At 44.8% G+C, this 25,155-nt stretch overlaps 1 protein-coding gene across 1 annotated transcript; it reads left to right on the top strand.

Annotated features, from left to right (window-relative positions):
• The first annotated feature begins 472 nt into the window (after positions 1-472).
• wrap53 (WD repeat containing, antisense to TP53) lies at positions 473-22,925 on the top strand. The gene is made up of 11 exons (XM_041178996.1): positions 473-562; positions 1,803-2,436; positions 3,295-3,393; positions 6,566-6,674; positions 10,597-10,685; positions 12,495-12,585; positions 13,544-13,676; positions 14,716-14,924; positions 20,963-21,066; positions 21,493-21,636; positions 22,646-22,925. Exons 2-11 carry the CDS (start codon positions 1,988-1,990, stop codon positions 22,872-22,874), a joined length of 1,656 nt encoding a protein of 551 aa, XP_041034930.1. The 5' UTR covers positions 473-562; positions 1,803-1,987; the 3' UTR covers positions 22,875-22,925.
• Positions 22,926-25,155: the final 2,230 nt, after the last annotated feature.

Raw genomic sequence — 25,155 nt, 5'->3', positions numbered from 1 at the left:
TAAAACCTGAATCAACCTTATATATCTAGAGAATATGGACTGATTCCTTTGCACAGTTTAACTCTTAGAACCTTAGTAACACCTGATGAATCTGTGCTGCCAGTATATCCTTTCAAAGTGCCATGTCCAGAACTCTCAGTACTCTAGATGTGCCCAAACTAGGGCTTTGTGGAGCTGTGACAAAACCTCTTTTTTTCATATTCTATCCCTCCAGTTATAAAGGCTAACATTCCATTAGCCTTTCTGATTTTTTTTTTGCAACTGGTCAAACAATCTGCCCAAGCTTTTAAGTTCTGTTGATGTTTTAAAAAAAAAAGAATTCCTTAAGATAAATCACCCTCTTAAAAGACAAGAGTGGCATTTAAATGCACTCCTTCGCTGCAAGTTCCTTCTCCTTTAAATGGGACGCACCTTAGTTTGTGTTGCCGTCAAATGTCTGATCAAAGAGTTGAACGATCCTTTGTTGTCCTACAGGCGCTCGTGTTGCTGTTGGAACGGGCCTTGAGCTGATTCCTTCTGCTCGTGACTTCGTGGGTGCTGCCATAAGATCTTTGCACAAGGGGTAGGTGACGCTATCTCCATGCTCTGTTTGCCTACATGGAGCTCTACAGCATACAGAAAGGCTATTCAGTCCATGCTGGGTGTTTGTGCCTCACCAAAGCCTCCTCATGCTCCTCTCTTCATTTCCCCCTCAGGCTCATTTGCCTGTTGTCTTGAATCTCCACCCTGCTGCCAGTGGAAACCGTTTCTCCCCCATCTCTTAAATGAAAACCCGTCATGATTCTGAATGCCTCTATTAAATCTCCCCTTCTTTGCTTGAAGGAGGTCAGTCCAGGCTTCTCCAGTCTCCCCGCATGATGGAACTCCTTCATCTCTGCTACCAACAGTAAGAGCTAAGGGCAGAAATAGGAGCAGGAGTAGAACGTTCGGCCTGTTGAATCTGCTCTGCCATTCAATACGATCATGGCTGACTTTGAGCTTCAACTCTGCTTTCCCGCCCGCTTCCCATATCCCTTGATTCCCCGAGACAACAAAAATCTGTCAATCCCAGCCTCAAATGTATTCAACGATGGAGCATCCACAACCCTCTGGGATAGAAAAGCCCCAAGATTTGCAACCCTTTGAAGTCAAGAAATCCCTCCTCGTCTCAGTCCCACATGATCATCCCCTTATCCTGAGACTGTGGTGCCCCCGCCCCTGTGTTCTAGATTCTCCAGCCAGGGGAACTAACCTCTCAGCTCTGTGTCTACCCTGTCAAGCCCCATCAGAATCCTGAACGTTTCAATGAGATCGCCTCTCGTTCTTCTAAACTCCAGACAATATCGGTCCAATATGCTCAAGCTCTCATATAGGTCAACCCTCTCATCCTTGGGACCAATCTAGTGAACCTATGAGGACAGGTTGCAGTGATAAATATCCCTTAATCTTCAAACCCTAATTGAGATGATGAAAGGATTCAATAGGGTAGATAAAAACTATCCCCTCTAGGCTTGATACATTTTTGTTGGGTAATAGTATGAGGGAATACGGAGCCAAGGTGGGTAGATGGAGTTAAGCACCATTCTGGGACTAATGGAATGGGAAAAAGGGGTCCCTGCTCCAGAATGAAAGCCAGTAAACATGCACCCAACCCCACCCCTCACAGACCCCTCTTTGTTGGGACCAAGCTGAAAGCGATGCCCTCCTTGGTTGATCAGGCACTCGCCTGGCTCCACATTTAGCCATTTGGTGCAGAGTAGTTTTGTCATTCATCCGTTAAGGTACGTGAATGTGTTCTCTAATTTTTAACTCTGTTTTTTCAGTCCATTGGTGTGACGCTTGGATACCCCCTACCCACTCCCACTGCACCATCATCTGTTGTGATGAATACTGCGCTCCGCCACAAGGCCTCCACAGTGTCCCAGCGCCCGGCTGCCAGGAGACGAACCAAAAACTTTAAAAAGCGTTACCCTTGTAGCACCGAAAGTATCTGACTGCCATCGAAGCCATGGCAACAGACTGCGTGGCAGAGCCTGCCATGGAGGCGGCCAAGGAGTGTGAGAGCACGCCTGATCCCCCAGCTGGCCATACAGGACCGGTGGAACAGGCCAGTGACTCTGAGAGGCAAGGCGGCGGAGGTGAGCCCATGGCAAAGGTCGCCCGGCTAGTAACCGATGAGGGCTTGCCCCTGCTTCTGGCTTCCGACTCACTGGAACGATCGGAAGGGTGCCAAGTCCTGGTGACATCTGACCTCCCCGTGACCTCTGACCTTGGCAGCCCTTCAAGAGATGGAGGCGTGCAATTGGTCGAGGAGGAGGAAAAAACTAACGGCGGCCAAGAGACGGAATGTCATCCTGACCACCTGGAGCCGGATAAAAACGGCAAGAGTGAAGCGGAGACCATGCAAACAAGTGAGAGTGTGGCTGAGCAATGCACTGAAGGTGATACCGTCTACTAGTAAGTAACTCTCCATCTCTGTTGTACATTTCAAAACGTGTTGGGAGCCCTTCCAAATACACCCGTTCCACAAGAATGTGTGAAATAGTTCGTCCAGGAGACTGAATATTGCCTTGGGTTAAGCTTTTGGGGTGAAAATTTTTCTTTATATTCATTCCTGGGATATGGGTGTCACTGGCAGGCCAACAATTGTTACCCATCCATAATGGCCCTTGTGAAGGTGGTGGCGAGGTGCTACCTTGAACCGCATTTCTATTTCATCTCTCATGTCCTCACTTTACGGCTCACCTTTTGGAGCGTAGTCACTGTTGTAACATAGGAAGCGCTGCAGCCAACTTGTACACAGCAAGCTCCCACAAACAGCAACGTGATAATGTCCAGACAGTTTAATTTATTAGTGGTGGACGAAGGATAAATTATTGGCCCAGGACAATGGGGAGACCTCCCGGCTCCTCTTTGAATAGTGGCGTATGGTCCACCTGAGAGGGGTGGGCAGGGGCTCAGTTTAACAACATCTCTAAAAGACGACAGTTGCGGCACTCCCTTAGCACTGGCATTGAGGGTGTCACCCTGGTATTTTGTGTCTCTGGTATGGGACTTGAACCTGTGACCATCATGACTCAGCACTTACCCCAGTATTACACAGCTCAGAATGCCCTCTTCAGACACCATCTTAAGCCTTGAAGTACAGAGTCTAGAATTGTAGTTTTGATGATATTTCACACGTGCGTGTGCGCACAGCCCAACCAGCGATTTTTTTTTTTAGGGGGCGATGCTGGGCTGGAGGATACTGGGTCCACAGTATCCTGGTAAATATCCTGTGGTTCAAATGTGTCTGCTCTTTCTGCTGCTTTCTAGCCAGGTGGGATACGATTTCACCCAAGTGCCTCAGCTTGTCTCGGGTGCGTGGAAGGAGTACACAGGAGTGGCAGAGAATTTCCTGAAAGGCTGCAAGTGGTGAGTGAGGGTTCCCGCTGGTCATGGAAAACATGGAAGTTTTCAAAAAAGGCCCAAAGTAATTGAAAAGTCATGGAATTTTATAAAGACAGGGATGAGACCTTTCTGTGGATTTCCAACTTTTTCCAATGTTTTTTCCAATGTCCACTTTCCCCCCCTCCATAATTGTTTGCTTTGCTTCCCATGTCCGGAATCACAGACAGGTTTTGTTCTCCTGCCTGATCCCTCTGATTGCCACCACTGGCTGCTTTGGACATTGCCAGACAGCAGCAATCAATAACTGAGTAGTACGCACCAGATTCCCCAGTCCCTCCTTTCTTATTTGCCTTGTGTGAGGAGATTGTGTTTGTTGGTGTCAGTTGCAAATTTTTTGTTGTTATAGAATGGTTACAGCAGAGAAGGAGGCAGTTCAGCCCTCCATGTCCAGGTGGGCTCTCTGCGGGAGCAACTTGGTTAGACCCACACTCCCTGCCCTGCAAATTTTTCCCTTTGGCTATGTATCCAATTCCCTTTGAAAGCCACAATTGAACCTGCCTCCACTCACTATCAGGCAGTGCATTCCAGATTCTGTGCAAAAAAAAAGTTTTTCCTCTTGTCACTATTGGCTCTTTTGCCAATCACCTTCAGTCAGTGTCCTCTGGTTCTCTGCACTTGCAACAATTCCTGTTAACCCATCATCCCTTCACTGACCTACTTTGGCTCCTGGTCCAGCAACACCTCGATTTTAAAATTCTCATCTTGTGTCCAAATCTTACTGACAGAGACTTCATTATGTTTGCTGAATTCTTCCTATGCCCCGTATCCTATTCGTGATGAACAGGTCGAGCAGGGGCCTGAAGCCAGGCAGGAGTGATATGGGGTGATACTCAATCGTATCTGAAGTCTGTGCCAGCTCTTTGAAAGAAGTGTCCAATCTGTCCCACTCCCCTTGCTCTTTCCCCATAGCCCTGCAAATGTTTCCTTTTCAAGTATTTATCCTATGCCCTTTTTAAATTTGCTCTTGAATCCTCCCAGGCAACGCATTCTAGATCATCGTAACTCACTGTGTAAAAACTGCATGTTTCTCATGTTACCTCTGGCTCTTATGCCAATTACCTTAAATCTGTGCCCTCCAGTTTTAACCCTGCTGCCACTGGAAACAGTTTCTCCATCCCCACCCTGTCAAAACCTTTTATTATTTTGAGCACCTTGGTTAAATCTCCCCTTAACCTCTGCCATAAGGAAAACAATCCCAGCTTCCCTGGTCTCTCCACGTAACTTGAAGACTCTCATCCCTGCTGCCATTCTGTTCAATCTCCTCTGAATTCTCTCCAAGGTGTTGACATTCTTTTTAAAATGTGATGCCCAGAACTGGACACACTACTCCACCTGAGGCCTAACCAGTGATTTATAAAGGTTTAAGCAGAACTTCCTTGCTTTAATGCTTCATGCGCTTATTTAGAAACCCATGGATGTTTTTTTTTTAAACAGTTTTATTTTCTCTGCCTCTACACCCCTCCCCAAACCACCTCTTTCTCCCCCCGTCCCCACCCGTTCCATGGTCCAGTGTTTGAGCTTCTCTCAGCAACTTCCCATTATATACAGACATACATATGTACATATGAATTAGGAGCAGGAGTAGGCCATGGCCCTTTGAGCCTACTCCGACATTCAGTAAGACCAGGGCTGCTCTGATTGTAACCTCAGCTCTACATTCCTGCCTACCCCCGATAACCTTTCAACCCCTTGTTTATCAGAACCCCTCTAGCTCTGCCTTAAAAATATTCAAAGACTCTGCTTCCACTGTCTTTTGAGGAAGAGAGTTCCAAAGACTCACGAGCCTGTGAGAGAAAAAACTTCTTATCTTATGGCATGGGTCAGTTTGGGATTTAGCTGTGATAACGTTTGTGCTTGTGAACTTGGTGTGCAGCATCCCCCTCTCTGCTCTGGATCCTGCAGATACGAGGTACAGGAGGCGGCCATTCAGACCCTTGAACCTGTTCTGCATCAGTGAGATCATGGCTGATCTGTGACCTAATTCCATATACCCAGCTTTGCCCCATATCCTTTAATATCTTTGGTTAACAAAAGTCTATAACCAAAGCCTATCAATCTCAATTTTAAAATTAACAATTGATCCAGCATTAATTACTGTTTGTGGAGGAGAGTTCCAAATATTAACCACCCTTTGTGTGTAGAAGCGTTTCCTAGTTGCACTGCTGAAAGGTCTGGCTCTAATTTTTAGACAATGCGCTCCCCCCACCCCCCAAACCCACCCACCACCATAATTGTAGACACCCCAGCCAATGGAAACAGTTTTTTGCTATTGACTGTATCAGAAAACTTCGATCAAATCAACCTTTAATCTCCTAAAAGAGGTTTTGTTAATAGGGGCATAGAGTACAAGAGCAAGGAGGTTATGTTAAATTTGTTTAAGACACTGGTTCAGTCACAACTGGAGTATTGTGTCCTGTTCTGGGAGCCCCACTTCAGGAAAGATGTGAAGGCATTAGACAGGGTGCAGAAAAGATTCAGAAGAAGGTACCAGGGATGAGGAACTTCAGTTACATGGATAGATTGGAGAAATTGGGACTGTTTTCCTTGGAAAGGAGAAGGCTGATAGGAGATTTGATCAAGGCGTTCAAAATCATGAGGGAACTGGACAGCGTAGATAGGGTGAAACTGTTCCCATTAGTGGAAAGATTGAGAACCAGAGGGCACAGATTTAAGGTAATTGGCAAAATTAGTGACTACATGAGAAACTTTTTCACACAGTGAGTGGTTAAGATCTGGAATGCACTACCTGAGAGTGTGGTGGAAACAGATTCAAACAAGGTATTCAAGCAGGAATTAGATTGTTATCCAGAAGGAAGAATGTGCAGGTTACATGGAGAAGGCTGGGGAATGGCACTGGGTGCATCGCCAGTGCAGACATGATGAACCAAATGGCGGCCTCCTGTGCAGTAACAATTCTGTGATTTCATGACTTCAGGACAACTGAAAGCATCCTGCAGCCAATGAAGTACATTTTGAAATGTGATTACTGGTAAAACAGATTGGTTTTTTAAGTTCTTTGTGTGTTTAACAAGCTTTCTGAGTGACTCTTTTTCCTACGTTGGTGTGCTGTGATCTGAATTGGATTCAGCAGAAGCATCTCTTCCCTTGTTGACTCGTTGCCTGTCTTTCATCCTAGGGCTCCGGATGGTTCTTGCATTCTGACCAACAGCGCTGACAACACACTGCGGATCTTCAACCTCCCCTCTGAGCTGTATAACGGGAAGTGGGATGACCTGCCCGAAATGGTATCTGTTTCCTTTCCCCTGCGCCATTCTTGTCCTTTACACGTACTCGCAGAGAGAGAAAAATAAAAAATTAGATTTCCCCACCCCAGTCCCAAATTTCTTCCCCATCTGAATCCTTACCCCCTTTCTGCCAGAGTGCAATTCAGTGCCGGCAGCCTTTAAGGCACCTTTACCCCCTGCAGCTATTGAGCTGCAGCAATTGTTGCAGGCCGGCCAGATTCCAACGTCCTGCTCTGTCCCCTTCCAGGCTTGTTTGAGATGGGTGCATTTGTGCCTGCGCCACATAATGGTCAACATCATGTACTGTGATGGAAAAATCCTGTCATCTTAATGGGGATTTTCACTGCTGCTGCACTTGTTGGAGACAGTTGTGTCTTGATCGGTACTCTCAGCACAGTCTACAACTAAGGAGATAGTGATTCCCAAGCGAGACTCACTCTGCATGTGGAAGTTGCTAAGTTATATATAACCTGATAAGTGCTATAAAATGCATTTCAACCAGGCTGCCTGCAAGGCTTCTACATTCCAGTCACTCACGCTCCTGAATTCAGCGCATCTAAGCAAGGCATTAACTAGTGAGTAAGCAGGGTTGTTTCTAGCAGGCAGAAACAGATTGCTTAATAGCACATCAACTGGCAACTTTGAAACTGGTGTTAAATGCAGATTTTTTTTTTGGACTGTATAAGCATTCTTTGGGCATTAGAAATCACCCTGTTTTAAATGTAAATGTTTTAAGTGGTAGGCAATCTTGTTTGAAATGTTAAAGTATTCCGAGAGGGCTTGACAAAAGGCTCTTTCCCCTTGGCAGAAAAGTCTAGAAGCAAGGGCCACAGTCTCAGGATAAGAGTTGGCCATTTCCAACTGAGGTGAGTTGAGGTTTTATGAAAGGGAAACCGTGTTTGATTTATTGGAGCTCTTTGAGGAAGCAACAAGCAATGTGGATAAAGGGGAATTTATGGATGTGCCATACTTCAATTTCCAGAAGGCATTTGACAAGGTGCCACATCAAAGGTTACTACACAAAATAAGAGCTCATGGTGTAGGGGTAACATATTAACATGGATAGAAGATTGGTTTGTGAACAGGAAATACAGTAAGTATAAACCTGTCATTTTCAGGCTGGTAAGATGTAACGAGTAGAGTACCACAGGGACCGGTGCTGGGGCCTCAACTATTTACAATCTATATCAATGGTTAGGATGAAGAGACCAAATGTAGAGCTGCTAAATTTTCTGATGACACAACAATAGATAGAAAATTAAGTTGTGAAGTGGACGTAAGGGGTCTGCCATGGGATGTAGATAGATTAAGTGAGTGGGCAAAAATTTGGCAGATGGAATATAATGTGCGAAAATGTGAACTTGTCCACTTAGGCAGGAAGAGTAGAAAAGCAGCATGGAGAGAGATTGCAGAACTCTTGAGGTACAGAGGGATCTGGGTGTCCTGGTACATGAATCACAAAAAGTTAGTATGCAGTTACAGCAAGAGATTAGGAATGCAAACAGAATGTTGGTGGTTAGTGCAAGGGAAATGGAATCTAAAAGTAGGGATCTTTTGCTATAGTTGTATAGGACATTGGTGAGACCGCATCTGGAGTACTGTGTACAGTTTTGGTCTCTTTATTTAAGAAAGGATATAAATGCATTAGAAGCAGTTCAGAAAAGGTTCTTTCGACTGATCCCTGGGATGAGGGGGTTATGAAGAAAGGTTGAACAGGTTGGTCTGTATCCATTGGAGTTTAACAGAATGAGAAGTGACCTTATTGAAACATAGGGGATTCTGAGGGGACTTGACAGAGTGGATGTCGAAAGGATGTTTCCCCTTGCGGGAGAGACCAGAGCTGGGGGACCCAGTTTAAAATTAAGGGGGTCTCCCATTTAAAACCGAGATGAGAAGTTTTTTCTCTGAGGGTCATGAATCTGTGGAACTTTTCCCCAGGGAGTGGTGGAGGCATGGTCCTTGGATAATTTGAAGGCAGATAGATTCTTAACTAACAAGGGAGTTAAAGGGTATCGGGGATAGGTGGGGAAAATGGCATCGAGGTCACAATCAGTTCAGCCATGATCTTATTGAATGACGGAACAGGCTGGAGGGGCGTAGTCCTAATTTGTATGTTCATATCTTATTGACTGGCAGAGCAGATTTGAGTGGCCATGTTGCCTATTCCTCCTATTTTTTATGTGTATCATCTCTCATATGAATAAAAATGAATGGCAGTTTTCCCTGAACACGGGTTTTTCAAATTTATTCTTTACGGGATGTGGGTGTCACATGCTAGGCCTGTATTTGTTGCAATCCCTAAATGCCCCTTGAGAAAGAGGTGATGAGCTATCTCTTGGGCCACTGCAGTCCATGTGTTGTAGGTACACCCACAGTGCTGTTAGGGAGGGAGTTCCAGGATTTTGACCCAGCAACACTGAAGGAAACCGATATAGTTTTAAGTCAGGATGGCATGTGGCTTGGAGGGGAACTTTCAGGTGGTGGTGTTCTCATGCACCTGATGCCCTTGCACTTCTAGATGGTAGAGGTTGAGGGTTTGGAAGGTGCTGTTGAAGGAGGCTTGCCAAGTTGCTCCAGTGCATTTTGTCGTTGGTACACACTGCTGCCACTGTGTGTCAGTGGTGAAGGAAGTGAATGTTGATGGTGGTGGATGGGGTGCCGATCAAGTGGGCTACTTTGTCCTGGATGGTGTCAAGTTTCTTGAGTGTTGTTGGAGTTGCACTCATCCAGGCAAGTGGAGAGTGTTCCATGAGGCTCCTGACTTGTTCCTTATGGACAGTTTTTGGGGAGTCAGGAGGTGAGCTACTCACCACAGAATTTCCAGCCTCTGACCTGCTCTTGTAGCTACACAATTTATATGGCTGGTTCAGTTCAGTTTCTGGTCAACGGTAACCCTGAGGATGTTGATGGTGGGGGATTCAATGATGGTAATACCATTAAATGTCAATGGGAGATGGTTAGATTCACCCTTGTTGGACATGGTCATTGCCTGGCATGCATTGTGGGAATATTATTGCCATTTAGCAGCCCAAGCCTGAACGTTTGTGAAACCAGGTCTCCTTCCTATTGGGTGCTAGGTTGAGAACTGTCTTAGTGCAACTTCCCTTTATTTCAAAGCTGGCTGCTGCTCAGGTCTACCCTGGGCTCCATTTGTGAGCCACCCACACATCCAGCTGACACTTAACACTCCTTGTGCAAGTTTTATGTATTGCCGTACAAACTTTGAAACATAGAATGATGCATAATGTCCATTTTTCACCCCCCCACCACCTGCTGCCTCAGCTCAACTACTGCTGAAACCCTCAGCCGTGCCTTTGTCACTTCTAGCCTCGACTGTTTTCCTAGCCAGACTCCCATCTTTTAGCCATCATAAACTTCAGCCTCATTCATCCATCACCCACTGCGTGTGCTGATTTACGTCAGCTTCCAGTTCAGCAGTGCCTCAGTTTTAAAATTCTCATCCTTGTTTTCAAATACTTCCATGGCCTCACTCCTTCCCTATCTCTGTACCCTTCCCCGGCCCTACAATCCTCAGATCTCTGCGCTCCTCCAATTCTGGCCTTTTGCAGGTTCCCAATTTTAATTGCTCCACCATTATCACCATGCTTTCAGCTTCATGCCCTAAGCTCTGGAATTCCTACCTTAAACCTTTCTGCCTCTCCACCTCTCTCTCCTTCATTAGCGTGCTTTTTAGATCCTACCTATCTAACCAACCTTTTGGCTATCTGTCCTTATATCTTCTTAGGTAGTCAGATGTCAAACCCAGTTTGGTAACACTCCTGGAAATGCATAGGGACATTTTAGAACATTAAAGTTGTTATTTAAATGCAAGGTGTCACAACTTGCCATGTAAGAATAAAGAAATAATTCTCGCCTCTGGTTCTTTTGCTGTTGTCTTTACCTCTTGCCTTTGAATTTGCAGAGTGCTGTATTGCGTATGTCTGAGGGAGATACCATATATGATTATTGCTGGTATCCAGTCATGTCCTCGATGGCTCCTGAGACCTGTTTGTAAGTGCTGGTTACTCGTAAGTGCAGAGCATTACTGTATATTCCTATATACTTGATGTTTTGTTTTAAGGGTCCGTCTCCCCCAATTCAACCCCCACCCGCTACCCCCCCAACTCCGACCTCTGCACTTAACCCATTAACAAAATTGCAGGAACATGCACCATTTTCAATTCTATTGGCCTGTTAGTTATTCAGAAAAGCGAGTTCACTCTCCTCTTGACTATTGGAATGTCTCACCCTTGAAATGGGGAGGCGGTGACGTAGTGGTATTGTCACTGGACCCGGGTTCGAATCCCACCACGGTAGATGGTGAAATTTGAATTGAATAAAAATCTGGAATTAAAAGTCTGATGATGACCATGAAACCATTGTCGATTGTTGTCACTAATGTCCTTTAGGGAAGGAAATCTGCCGTCCTCGCCTGGTCTGGCCTACGTGTGGCTCCAGACCCACAGCAACGTGGTTGACTCTTAAACGCCCTCTGAAGAAGGGGCACTAAATGTTGGCCCACCTAACATGAATGAATAGAAAAATGAGAGAGGTTTTTTGATCTTTCAGTCGTACAGCACAGCAGGAGGCCATTCAGCCTGTCATGCTAGTGCCGGCTCTGCGAAAGAGTTTAGAGACACTCCTCATAGCCCTGCAAATTTTCCGTTTCAAGTATCTATCTAATTCCCTTTTGAGAGTTATATTGAATTTGCCATCACTGCGCTTTCAGATCAAAACTCTGCTGTATAATTTTTAAAAGTTCTTACCTTTTTGTCAATTATCTCAAATCTGTGTCCTCTGGTTACCAACCCTCCTGCCAGTGAAAACAGTTTCTGCCTATTTACTTGATTGAAACCCCATGTCATGATGATGATCTTGATTAAAGCTTCTCTGCTGAATCCAGAACATGTGTAAAAATGCTGGGAATGTTTTTGATGAAGCAGATATCAGTACCGTCACTAACCCATCCTCCCACTTTACTGATATTGACACAGAGAAGGTGTTTTGCTTGTGGGGTGGGGATGCCAGGGCATGAATATGTGGCAGTTACTAATAAATCCAATTGGGAATTCAGGAGAAAGCTCTTTACCCAGAGATTAGTGACAATGTGGAACTCGCTACCACAGAATGGTTGAGGCAAATAGTATAGATTTGTTTAAGGGGAAACTTGATGAACATAAGGGAGAAAAAAATAGAAGGAAAAGAATATACTTTCAATGCTCAGTTATTCTTTGTAAATGATCCTTAAAGCAAAATGGAGGAGGCTTGTAATGGTGTTTAAAATCGTGAAAGGTTTAGCTAGAATAAAGAAAGAGAAATTGGTTCCCATTGGCTGAAGGGTCGACATTCAGAAGGCACAGCTTTAAGTTGCTTGGCAAAAGAACCAAAGGTGACGTGAGGAGAAACTTTTTTTATGCAACATGTTTGGATTTGGAATGCACAGTATAATAGTCGCCTTCAAAGGGGAATTGGACAAATGGATCGATTTTTTTTTTAAATTGCAGGGAAATGTGGAAAGAGTGAGAGGCTAACTGGGCTACTTTTTAATAGATGGTCTGAATGGCCTCTTTCTGTGCTGTACACATTCTGTGTAATATTGACTGAGCTGCCTGTATATTTCCAGTACTTGTGGGTTTTTATGTTGGTCTTATTTGTACTGCAGAGTAAACCTTACTTTCCACAAACCCAATTTCACTTCAGAGTTGCTTAGTTTGCTGAAAAGTTTCTTTGTACGAGTGAATCAGCATAACTGAAACGTGATGCGAGACAGCGGTCAGAGCATGGCTTCTGAACTCCACGATGTCGCCCTTCTTTTCACAGCTTGGCCAGCAGCAGCCGCGACAACCCGATTCACATCTGGGATGCATTCTACGGGGACCTGCGGGCGACATTCAGGCCTTACAATCACCTGGTGAGTCCAGATGCTGGGTTGGCATGACATGCTGCTTTATTCCCTCCAGCATTCACCCCACACGTTTATCCAGCGGATTTAACAGACTGGATCTTAGGGTATGAGGCAATGTCTGCCAGGGAGCATGCTGTGAGGGGGGAGCTGCAATTCTGGGCAGGGGTTAGGTTTGGAGGGGGAAATCTCCCTGGTTACCACTGCTGGTGAGCGGCTGATTTGGCATGCTCAGTATTTGTGGAATCAGGTTCGTCTGTAATTCCTTATTCAGCGAGATAGCTGGTGTTTACTGTCAGACAATTTTAGCCAGAATGGGCTGGAAGGAGTTGAGAAAGGGGTGTGGTCGTGAGAAGGAATTTCATTTTTCGTTACAGCCACAGATAATACACTCCAAGGAGCTTTACCAAAACAAAATTTGACACTGAGCTACTGAAGGAGAATTAGTGCAAGTGACCAAATTATTGATCAAAAACATAGGTTTTAAGGAGGGTCTTAATGGAAGGGAGAGGCAGAGAGGTTTAGAGAGTGAATTTCACAACTTATGGTCTAGGTAGCGGAAGACATGGCCGCCAGTGAAGCGATAAATCAGGGTTGTGCAAGAGGCCAGAATTAGAGGAGCATTGAGTTCTCAGAGGTTAATAGGACTGAAGGAATAGGTTATTGAGATAGGGAGGGAGGAGGAATGGTTTGGAAACGAAGGATGAGAATTTTAACATCAAGGTGTTGCTGGACCGGAGGCAGTGTGAGTTAGCAAGCACAAGGGGGAGATGAGTGAACGGGACTTAGTTGCGCAGTAGGATGCAGGCAGCAGAATTTTTGATAACTTTAAGGTTATGGGAGAGTTGGGCCTGGAGCTAACAAAGGCATGATGAGGTATATCTGGATACCCAGATGCTGTGGAGTGTCAGCCACCAGAGATAATTGCTGTCGTCAAGTGGGGTGTGTTCTTTTTTGTTGTTTGCAGGATGAGCTGACGTCTGCTCACTCTCTCTGCTTCACACCTGATGGGGCTCAGCTGTTCTGTGGCTTCGACAAGATGGTGAGGGTGTTCGAGACGTCTCGCCCAGGCCGGGAGTGTGAGAAGAGACCAACGCTGGGTACGCCTGACCACTTTTCAATAGCTGTGTGAGGGAATTGGGGTTTGGGGCTATATTGGTTGGAACAATAGAACTTGCTAATTCATTCTTGCATCACTTTGAAATGACTTTAAACAGTCTCTTTAAACACCATGGGTCCGACGTTTATTGCTCCTTTGTGTCAAGCTACGTGGCTGCAGCATCTTGCATGCCATCATCATCGAGTGCAACTTAGATTGGTCATCATGTCAAATTTATCTCAATCCTTTGAGTCAGGAGGTTGTGGGTTTGAGTCTCAGTCCAGAGACTTGAGCATAAAATCCAGGATGACACTTCCAGTGCATTACTGAGGGAGCATTGCACCATCTTTTGGATACAATGTTAAATTGAGTCTCTGTCTGCCCCCTCAGGTGGGTGTAAAAGATCCCCACTGCCACTATTTCAAAGACGAGCAGGGGGGAGTTCGCCCAGTTGTCATGGGCAATATTTATCCCTCAACCAACATCACAAAAAACAGTCTCCACAGGTCAGTGAGTCAGGAAGACATAAGATCATTACTGAATAATCGAAAGGAGAGGTTAGGAATTTTCTTTTAATTATGCAGAGGTTTGATAGGGAATATAATGCCCTCTGAGAAGCTATGGAGGGATCAGACTCTTCGGCTTTTAACAGGGGGAGCAAAGAAATATTTGAAGAGAAACATTTAAACAGGGCAAGGGGACAGAGCTGATTGGCCCTGCACAGCTGTTTGAGAAAGCTATCCAATGGGCTGAATGGCTGTATCCTGTTCTGTTCAATCCCCTCATTCATGGTTCACAGCTTCTTTTAAAAAGTCAGCCCTCCAAAGAATTGCTGCACTCCGCACCTTGACTTGAGATGTGGACAAAGGGAAAGAGACTAGTACAGCAGTGCCCCAAGGGAGTGGTGAGTTTTCTGTTGGGTGGTTGGACAGAACAGGCAGCAATCGGCAATGAATTTTCTGTGAAACAAAGATGGGGAATTCAGGCGTGCCCAAATCTGTGGTCTCCCACCGCTGACCCACTTCTTGTTTTGTTTCCAGTGAAAAAGCAGGGGCAGACCGGGATCATCTCATGCATCGCCTTCAGCCCTGAACATGACCTGTACGCCTGCGCCTCCTACTCGAAGACGGTGGGGCTGTACTCCCGGGACAAGGGGATCGTGCTGACCATTCTGCAGGGCCACCAGGGAGGGGTGACACACGTGATGTTTTCACCCGATGGAAACCTGCTTTATACTGGAGGGCGGAAGGTAAGCAGGGAATCTTTCAGATGTGCGGGAGGTAACTCGGTGTACAAAAGCAAGGAAGTTATGCTGATCCTTTAAATGTCATTGGTTAATCCCTAGCTGGAGTATTGTGTCCAATTCTGGGCACCACATTTTAGGATGTTTGTGATTTGTGATATTTGTATTTAATGTTTATGCTTTCTTCTAAAAAGACATTTTAGTAAAAAATAGAAATGTTATATAAAAAAAACCTGCCACTAGGTTGTGCGAAGTCCTGGATGTATTACCCTCTGGTGCAGAATAGGAATAAAGTTGGGGGGGTGGGGGTTGGTGGGGTGTGTGTGTGATGGCGACGAGGATGGGATCATCATTATTAGGGGCTTGTTATGAGGTAGCAGTTTGGTAAAACTGAATTATTTAAAGACCCCCAGAGGACAACTTTAAACAACTGTCATAACCTATATTTTTGTATGTGTGAGATGCAACTGTAAATTCAAAAGTCAGACTACCAGTTCTCAGGAGGTTTTATATTAAACTAAATGAAACATTTTATTAATTTACACAAGCTAAATACATACACATGACTGCAAATTACTACTAGCATAACCTTTAACAAATTCATAAACTAATCTCCATTAAGGCAACAGCAACCCATAGACTTAACCAGACACCAGGCAAAATATTTTCACCGTAAAAATTCAAAATGAGTTTCACTTTGGTTCCTGTGGAGAGAGTTGTAGGCTTACAATTACTTTGATCTTACATTCCCTCTGCCCTGCACAGACAAAACTGCTATCCTTATACCTAGCACAGCTCATTGAATATAAATTCTCATTGTATCACCAGCTCTTCTAACAATAAAACCCCTTTCATAGTACCAATTTTATTCATAATATAAAACATCAACTCTTTTCTTCTCCGCCGATGCTGCCAGACCTGCTGAGTTTTTCCAGGTAATTCTGTTTTTGTTTAACATTTGCTTGATCTCTGCTACTCTGCTAGCTAGGTGTCAGATTTCACTCGCCTTCTTGAATGCTCTATTCAAAAAATGCAAATTGCTCTCTTACATCTCAAAACTAGTATACATCAAAGCACCCAGACTAGCTGGCTTTAATCCAATTAAGACACAGCCACACACTAAACCTCTATTTTAAAAGAAAAATATTTCCCAATATTATATACATTAATAGCTTCATGACAGGCTTTAGAGGCTTTTGATCCAGCTATTATGGGCTTTGTAATTTATGTCGAGTAAATGGAACAGTTTCTCATTGCAAATGAGATTGAAGAGGAAGAGCAAGCTTCGGTGTTCCTTACAGTCATCGGAATGAAAAATTTCACTTTACTGAGAAATCTCATTGTTCTTGACAAGCCAGCAGATAAAAGCTTTAAGGAACTTGTGGACATTTTGAAAAAGCACTTTGATCCCAGACCGACAATTATTGCTGAGAAATTCAAGTTTCACTACTGAGAACAGCATGAGAGAAAGTCAGTTTCCCAGTTTTTGACTGAGTTGAGAAAGGTAGCAGAACATTGTAACTTTAAAGGTTATCTGGAAAAAGCATTGCGTGATCGCTTGGTTTGTGGACTAATAAATGAAAGAATTCGGCGTAGATTGTTAGTGGAGCAAGAGTTGACACTGAAGGAAGCATTCGAGATTGCGCAAAGTATAGAAATGGCAGAGAAACAAGCTGGCGATTTGAAAGCGCATTCTAACAATGCCAAAGTTAAAATAGTAAAGTCAGGGTATACTTGCTCTCAAACATGTTATTGCGGTAATGGAATAGGGCACGATGCAGAAGCCTGTAAGTGGAAAGCCTCTGATTGTCACTACTGTGGGGGGATAAAAGGGCAAATACAGCATGCATGTAGATCAAAGGCTGATCACAATAAAGCAGTACTGCCAAGAAAAGGGCATCACGAGGAGCACACACACAAGTTGCACTTGAAAATAGACAGCTTAAAAAAACACATTACTTGGAAACAAAATACAAAAGTGAGAGTCCAGACAAGACAAAGTGAAACAAACAGCGACAATGCAGAAGAGCAATTGTATTGCATTCAGTCTGATCTGAAACTAGACGAAGGACTAAAGTTGGCATTGCTTTAAATGGTAAAATGGTTGAAATGGAGATTGACACTAGAACATCTGTTTCTATTGCTTCAGAGAAGACATGGCAGAAAATTTTCAAGAAATGCCCATTGGAGAAAACCTTCCTCCAGCTTAGCACCTACACTGGTGAGCCTGTGAATATACTTGGAAAAATGTCCATTCGAGCTCAATTTGGAGATCAAATAGCCAGGTTGCCACTTATCATTGTGAAGGGGGGGGTCACCCATCGCTTATGGGCAGGAACTGGCTAAAAGAAATTTGGCTGGACTGGAATAAAATAAATAAGGTACATTGCAACCTCATGTTGCAGCCCTTGTTAGACAAGCATACTGATGTCTTCAAAGAAGGTCTTGGAGTCATTAAACACATTGAAGCCAAACTTGCTGTGAAGGCTGAAGCTTCTCCAAGGTTCTTCAGACCACATTCAGTTCCCTACTCAATGTGACAGAAAATCGAGCAGCATCTAGAATGACTTGAAAACTTACAGATAATTGAGAAAGTTGATTATGCAGAGTGGGAAGCTCCAATAGCCCCAGTAGTGAAGGATGATAGGTCTATCAGAATATGTGGTGAGTATAAAATCACCATTAATCCTTTCCTGAAAGTGCATCAGTAACCTATACTGAAAATTGTTCGCTGCTCTGAATAGAGGTGAATTATTCACAAAGCTTGACCTATCACAGGCATTTTTGCAAATGCAGCTGAGTGAAGATTCCAGCAAGTATACAACTATCAGCACACAACAGCTCTATACCAATACAAATGACTTACCATTTGGAATTGCGTCATCACCAGCCTTATTCCAGCAGGCCATGGATAAAATACTGCAGGGCCTCCCTGGTGCAATCTGCTTCCAGGACGGCATGCTCATCACTGGGAACTACCTCCCAACTCGTTTAGAGAACCTAGACAGGGCCCTGTGTAGACTGGAAAAGTACAGCATCTGCTTTAAGAAATCCAGGTGCTCGTTCCTGAAACCCGCAGTGGAGTACCTGGGACATGTGATCGACGAAACTAGTCTCTCAACCTCCATAGAAAGTTGGAGGCAGTGGCAAATGCCCAAAAATGTTAAGGAGCTTCATTCATTTTTGGGACTTGTGAATTACTACGGCAAGTTCATTTCCAGTTTAGCTACCAAGGCAGCACCACTGAATAATCTGCTGAAGAAGAATGCAAAATGAGATTGGTCATAAGCCTGTCAGGAAAGTTTCAACGAACTCGAGCAAGAGCTCACTTCTGCTAAAGTCCTGGCCCATTTCGATGAAGTTTTGCCTGTCAGCCTGGCTTGTGATGCATCTCGTTATGGTGTTGGAGCTGTCATCTCCCACATATTTCCTGCTGGCAGTGTAAGGCCCATTGCCTACATCTCATGCACAATGTCCAAGGCAGAACAAAATTATGCCCAAATTGAGAAGGAAGCTCTTGGACTGATTTACAGAGTCAAGAAGTTCCACCAATATTTGTATGGACGTAAATTCAGGTTGATTACAAACCACAAACCTTTGACTTGGTTGCTTAGCCCAAAGTCACAAACCCTGACACTTGCCACCACATCCCTTCAAAAGTTGGCAGTGATCTTATCTGCTTACCAGTACAAAATTACATTTCGCTGTACTGAGAATCATGGAAATGCAGACGCACTTTCCAGATTTCCATTACACCACAGCTGCACAATCAGAAGTCAAGTCACTGCTTTCAATGTGAACCAAATAGACATGTTACGTGTTAAATATATCAAATTCAACTTGAAACACAGAAGGATGCTGTGCTCTCCAAAGATTACCTGTACACACAGAAGGGTTGGTGTGTACCTCGAGAAGTGACTACTGAATTTAAACCTTACTACGTGCGTAGATTTGAGCTGACTCTGAAAGACAGTTTTTTGTTATGGGGAATCAGAGTTGTTGTTCCTCCAAAATTCCAAACCTGAGTGTTAGAAGAACTTCACCTCAGTCACATGGGAATCGTCAAAATGAAAGCATTAGCTCATCTCCATGTACGGTAGTCACACCTGGATAAAGACATTGAACCACGGTCAGTGATTGCCTTCCATGCCAAGAAATTAAGTCTTCTCCTGCACCTGCCCTATTACATCCATTGGCAGAGACTTCGTGGACTTTGCCAAACCACTTATTGAACACATGTTCCTGATTGTGGTGGATGACCACACAAAGTGAACTCATGTTATTCCCATGAAGTCGACTACTTTAGCAAAGACCATTGATGCTCTCCCGAATGTGTTCACTATTTTTGGATTGCTGGAGCAGATTGTGTCTGACAGTGGCACACAGTTCACATCATGTGAATTTCGAACATTCCTGCAAAACCATGGGATCAAGCAGATTCTCATTTCACCTTACCACCCATCCTCAAATGGTGAAGTGGAGTGCTTTGTCCAGACATTTGAAACAGCCATATTGAAGGGGAGGACAGATTGGAAGTTGAAGTTAAGAACTTTTTGATGATGTATCATACCACTCCACATTCGACGACAGGCGTACCTCCTGCTGAGCAGATGTTTTGAAGATGACTGTATACCCTTTGCTGTGTCCGGATTTGAAAGGATTGATTGGTTCAAGGCAACTTGATCAGAAAAGGTCACATGACACAAGTAAACTAGCTCGTGAGTTTAATCTGTATTGGTCTGTTTGGAACACCAAAGTGGCCAGCGTCGAGGACCACTGACCTATGATGTTGAATCTTCCTGTGGAATCTGGAAGAGAGACACTGATCAGATTAGAGAAGCCAAATCCAAGGAACTAAATTTTGAGGGATCTCCAGCACAGTGGGAGATTGCTAGGAAACATCTCCAGTTGGTGAAACCTGACTTGATTCAGCTGACAAACCTGTAGCTGCAACTGTTGAACCTGAACAGAAACAAGTTGAACAGCAGAACCTTCCATTTCTAAGCAAACAAACTGAGATACCGAAGCCAACACTCCTTTCTAGGCCAAAGCAAATCTGCAAACCACCTGACTGATTTGTTCCTGGCTAAAGGGGGAGGAGATGTGATGTTTGTGTTTAATGTTTATGCTTTTTTGTAAAAGGACATTTTATTTAAAAAGAAATGTTACATAAAAAAACACTGGGGTTGGGGAGGCGGTGGGGGGGGGGCCTAAGTCCTGGATGTATTGCCCACTGGTGTAGAATAAGGAATAAAGGAGCCTTCTTTTCACACAGGAAGCTGGGGTTCAGAAGCAGATAGCTGTGTGTGTGTGTGTCTGGTGTGTATATTCTTAATTGTTAAGAAGTGACAAAACACTTCAGATTTCAAAGCCTTAAAGAGAGTGCAGAAGAGATTTACTATTTACTTGAATGATACCAGAGATGAGGGACATCAGTTACATGGAGAGACTGGAAAAGCTGGGATTGTTCAGCATGAGAATTAAAGGAAGATCTAAAATGAAGGTTACGGGAAGATTTAGTCTATTATGGAGGCGAAGTCACTTTGTGCTTCTCTAATCTCCACTGCCAGGAGGGTCAATAACCAGAGGACACAGATTTAAGATAATTAAGAAAAGAACCAGAGGGGACGATGAAGAAAAATTTTGTTGTGATCTGGAACGCGCTGCCTTTAAGGGCAGTGAAAGCAAATTCCATAATAACTTTTAAAAGGGGGATTTGGATCAACGTCAAAAGGAAAATTTTGCTAGATTATGGGGGGGAAAAGCAGGGGTAAGTGGGATTCATTAGAGGAACCAGCACAGAAAGGATGGGCCGAATGGCTTTCTGCAGTGTATAATCCTATATTCTGTCAGACAGGGGAGTATGATTGGGGGCCGCCTATTTTAAACCACATCCCAATATCAATTTCAATCTTTCAGCCGGCCCAACGAGACTCCTTGATACCTGCTCAAGTGAGCACATGGTCCACCTCACCGGAGTTGTACTCAGTACTATTTTCTACTGCCTCTTTTCCGAGTACTCTGTTCTCTCATGTTCCCCTAAGGATCCCGAAATTTTGTGCTGGGACCTACGCCAGCCTGGCAAAGTGCTGTTCTCCATGCTACGCTCAGCGACCACCAATCAGAGAATGTACTTCGATTTGGATCTGTGAGTAATCCTTTAACTACTTTCAGTGAGTTGCCGGCTATTGGTTGGTGATTACAAGGCTTTTGTTTCCCCAGTATGTCTACTGACAAAGTTGTAGCCAGGCAGCAAGTCCCTCTGGTTCGCTACTGAGTTGGACGGAGTTTACACGCTGCACATCGTGGCCCCCCCCCCACCCGCACCCCCTCTGCTGGTGATCAGAGTCTGCTATTACACTATGCCCTCTTGGATGAACGTAAAAGATCCTGTAGTGCTTTTTGAAGAAGAACAGGTGAGTTCTCCCCCCACCACCTCTGGTGTCCTGACCAACATTTACCCTTCGACCAACCCCGAACAATAAAAGGCGATCTGATCATAAAGACATCATTTGCTGTGAACAAATTGCTGCGTCTCCAACATTGCATGAACACCCTGCTTGTCCCTCCACAGTTATGGGCGCTATGTAGTCAGCGGGAACACAGAGGGAACAGTTTCCGTGTGGGACACCACGTTACCGCCGGCTGAGGGGCCAGACTCTATCCTAGATCCAATTCTTCAGTTCCACACTCAGCAGGACTGTGTTAATGGGATAAGGTAAGCTGTAGCATGTTCTCCATGGAAGCTGTTTGTAGGTGCATTGGTGATGCCGAGTGGAAGGAGAAATAGGTTAGGGGACAAGGAGAGGGAGGTGGGCAACAATCCCAATGTGAGGATTAAAGGAACATCCTAAATGAAGATCTTGAGCCTGGTGGATATATTGAGATTTGTGCAGTTGTTGAAGTTGAACTGTTTGGGGAGCCACTGAAAGTTGTGTTTTTTGACCCTGAGCTGAACTTGCAAAGGCATTTCCTCTCCATCACCAAGACAGTCTGCATCCACTTCCATAACATCGCCCATCTCCTTCCCTGCCTTAGCTCATCTGCTGCTGAAACCCTCATCAACGCCTCCATTACCTCCAGACTTGACCATTCCAATGGATTCCTAGCCAGCTCCTCCACCCTTCATAAACTTGAGCTTGTCCAAAACTCTGCTGCCCATGTCCTAACTTGTGCTAAGTCCCATTCACCCATCACACCATGTGCTCATTGACTCACATTGGCTCTCCATCTGCAATGTGTTGATATAAAAATTCTCATCCTTTTTCAAATCCTTTCATGGTCTTGCCCCTCCTTATCTCTGTAAACTCCTCCAGCCCTACAACTATCCGAGATATCGGCACTCCTCCCATTATGGTCTTTTACGCATCCCCAATTTTAATCGGTCCACCATTGGTGGTTGTGCCTTCAGCTGTCAGGGCCCCAGACTTTGGAATTCCCTCCCTAAATCTCTCCGCCTTTCTACATCTTTTTACTCTTTTAAGACGTTCCTTAAAACCAACCTCTTTGACTAAGCTTTTGGTCACCTGTCCTAATATCTCCTGAAGTGGCTCAATTTCAAATTTCTGTGTGGAAATGCTCCTGTGAAGGATGTCGGGACATTTTACTATGCTAAAGGTGCTCTATAAATGCAAGGTGCTGTTAGAAGCCCTGGCAATCTCAGCAATGTTCTACTGCTTACCTCATACGTTAAACTCTGACCCCGTGGCTTGCTCCCCCTTCCGCAGCCTGCACCCGCACATGACCCTGTTGGCCACGACCTCGGGGCAGCGCAAGTTTCCGGAACCAGCCGAGAGCGAGGATGAGGGCAACGGGATCCTGATGACACACCGCAACATCAGGGCTGAGAACTCCATGAAGCTGTGGCTCTGCTCTCAGCGGCCTTCCCTGGCGACACAGGCCGGCTATCCAGGAAGCAACTTGCAAACCAAGGGCTCTGTGTTGGAGCTAGATTAACTGGTGCTCATAGCGCTGCCTTGTGTATGGTAGAGAGGGGGTGGGGGGGTGGTGTGGGGCGGGCATGGTGGAGTGTTTCCACATTGAGACAAAAATTGCTCCCCATCGAACGGGGTAACGTTATGTTTCTCTTGTTTTTCTGTGAGGCTGACTGTCTGCCCCTAAATGGGGCACTCCAAACCCGCAGGCTTCTTGCTTGAGATTAGTGAGGTCTTTCAGCTGCTCCAGGCCGCGAGAGAAAGGCTTCCCTTTATTTTTTTTTCAGGGCCTCTTAGACTTCAGGTGTTATGGAAACGTTAAGTAGAAGGGAGAGTGACATGTTTTTCTACTAGCCTGTAATTCATCACTGAATAGGCTTTGCGGTTCGAGAGGCTACAGCAATATGTGGAGTATCATCACTGTGGACACTAAACAGAGAGGGAGGAGCTTTTGTTCAAGGCAGTGCTGGGGCATGTTGGTGGGTCAAAAACGTAATAACTACATCTAATCCTGTTAAACCAAACCTGGGAGCACTTGGCAACTCTGGCTACCTGAAGTGGAAAGTATTCTAGATATCAGGGAGCTTGACTCTCTAACTAACCCTGTGCTGTACCTGCCCTGGGAGTGTTTGATGGGGACAGTGTAGAGGGAGCTTTACTCTGTATCTAACCCCGGCTGTGCCTGCCTTGGGAGTGTTTGATAGGGACAATGTAGAGGGAGCTTTACTCTGTATGTAAGCCTGTGCTGTACCTGTCCTGGGAGTGTTTGATGGGGACAGTGTAGAGGGAGCTTTACTCTGTATCTAACCCTGTGCTGTACCGGCCCTGGGAGTGTTTGATGGGGACAATGTAGAAGGAGCTTTACTCTGTATCTGACCCCGTGCTGTACCTGTCCTGAAGACAGTATGTGTCTGGGCGATCAATGTTCCAGCCCTTGCATGTAATTCTTCTGATCTTCTCAAGCAAAAAAATTCCAAAAGCTTGCGATTGTGAATGTCAAATGGAAGATAAAGGAATGGCTGTTGCACAAGGATTGAAAGGGCTGGGTGAGGGTGCCAGAGGGATGCAATATTCATCAATCATTTTAAATACTTTTCAAAGAATGATATTTTCATAGTCTCGAGGAACCATACTCACCATAAATACTATGATCCCTACATCTCCCTGACTCTCAATCCCTCCAAATAAATGCTGACATCTGGAAAAGGCAACAGTGTGACTGAGGGAACAGGTGGATTAGTGTTTTGAACAGAGACTCCCTGAGTCGGAGCCTAGGATTCTGATGGCGTCACGTTCCTTTCAGATGTTGACCAGCTGTTTAATATTTAGTGTGTGTTTTACCTTGTTTAAATTTTGCACTGGGTTCATCGAATGTGCAGGCAAGGCCTTGCTGCAATTGATTGCACCCCAAGATCCTGTTTGAGCAAAACATCCTGTAGCTAGAAACCATTGGAATAACCCCTACGTTTTCTGGATTGAAAAGGATAAGCCAGGGTCTGTGCTTCGGAGCCCTCCACTGTGCAGCTAACAGGGAGGACAGAGAAGGTGTCTGGCCCAACGGGTCTCTGTGCTCTACACGAGCCCCCTCCCACCTCTCTTCATCTCACCCTATCAGCATATGCGTCTGTACTATTCAACTCAACCTTTCCTGCATTCGTGAGTTCCACATTCTCACCACACTCTGGGTAAAGAAGTTTCTCCTGAATTTCCTATTGGATAAGATCATAAGAAATAGGAGCAGGAGTAGGCCATTCAGCACCTTGTGCTGCTCCACTATTCAGTAAAATCATGGCTGATCTGATTGTGGATTTAACTCCACTTTCCTGGCTGTCCCCCATAACCCTTGACCCCCTTGTCAATCAAAACTCTGTCTAATCCAACCTTGAATATATTCAATGACTCGGGAAGAGAATCCCAAAGACTAACAACTAACAACCCCCTCAGGAAGAAATTCCTCCTCATCTGCATCTTAAATGGGGGACCCCTTATTTTGAAATTGTGACCCCCTAGTTCTAGATTCCCCCATGAGGGGAAATATCCTCTCAGCATCCATCCTGTCAAGCCCCTTTAGAACTTATATATTTCAATAAGATCACCTCTTATTCTTCTAAATTCCAATGAGTATAGGCCCAACCTGCTCAACCTTTCCTCACAAGACAAGCCCCTTCATCCCAGGAATCAGCCTATTGAACTTTCTCTGAACTGCTTATTTGCTGGATTTATCAATGACTAAGTTTTATTGATTGCCTCATGGTTAGGGTTTTCCCTTACAGTGAAAACGTCTCTGCGTTTACCCTGTTAAA

Source organism: Carcharodon carcharias, chromosome 33 (assembly GCF_017639515.1).
Source record: "Carcharodon carcharias isolate sCarCar2 chromosome 33, sCarCar2.pri, whole genome shotgun sequence".
Classification (NCBI taxonomy): Eukaryota; Metazoa; Chordata; class Chondrichthyes; order Lamniformes; family Lamnidae; genus Carcharodon; species Carcharodon carcharias.
This window is presented reverse-complemented; position numbering and strand designations above follow the sequence as displayed.

Bases quoted from the DNA above. Each gene is read 5' to 3' on its own strand.
- wrap53 (XM_041178996.1), top strand. From the start codon at position 1,988: ATGGCAACAGACTGCGTGGCAGAGCCTGCCATGGAGGCGGCCAAGGAG. The intron at 14,925-20,962 runs GTAAGCAGGGAA...TGTTCCCCTAAG, and splicing joins TTTATACTGGAGGGCGGAAG to GATCCCGAAATTTTGTGCTG. The intron at 21,637-22,645 runs GTAAGCTGTAGC...CCCCTTCCGCAG, and splicing joins GACTGTGTTAATGGGATAAG to CCTGCACCCGCACATGACCC.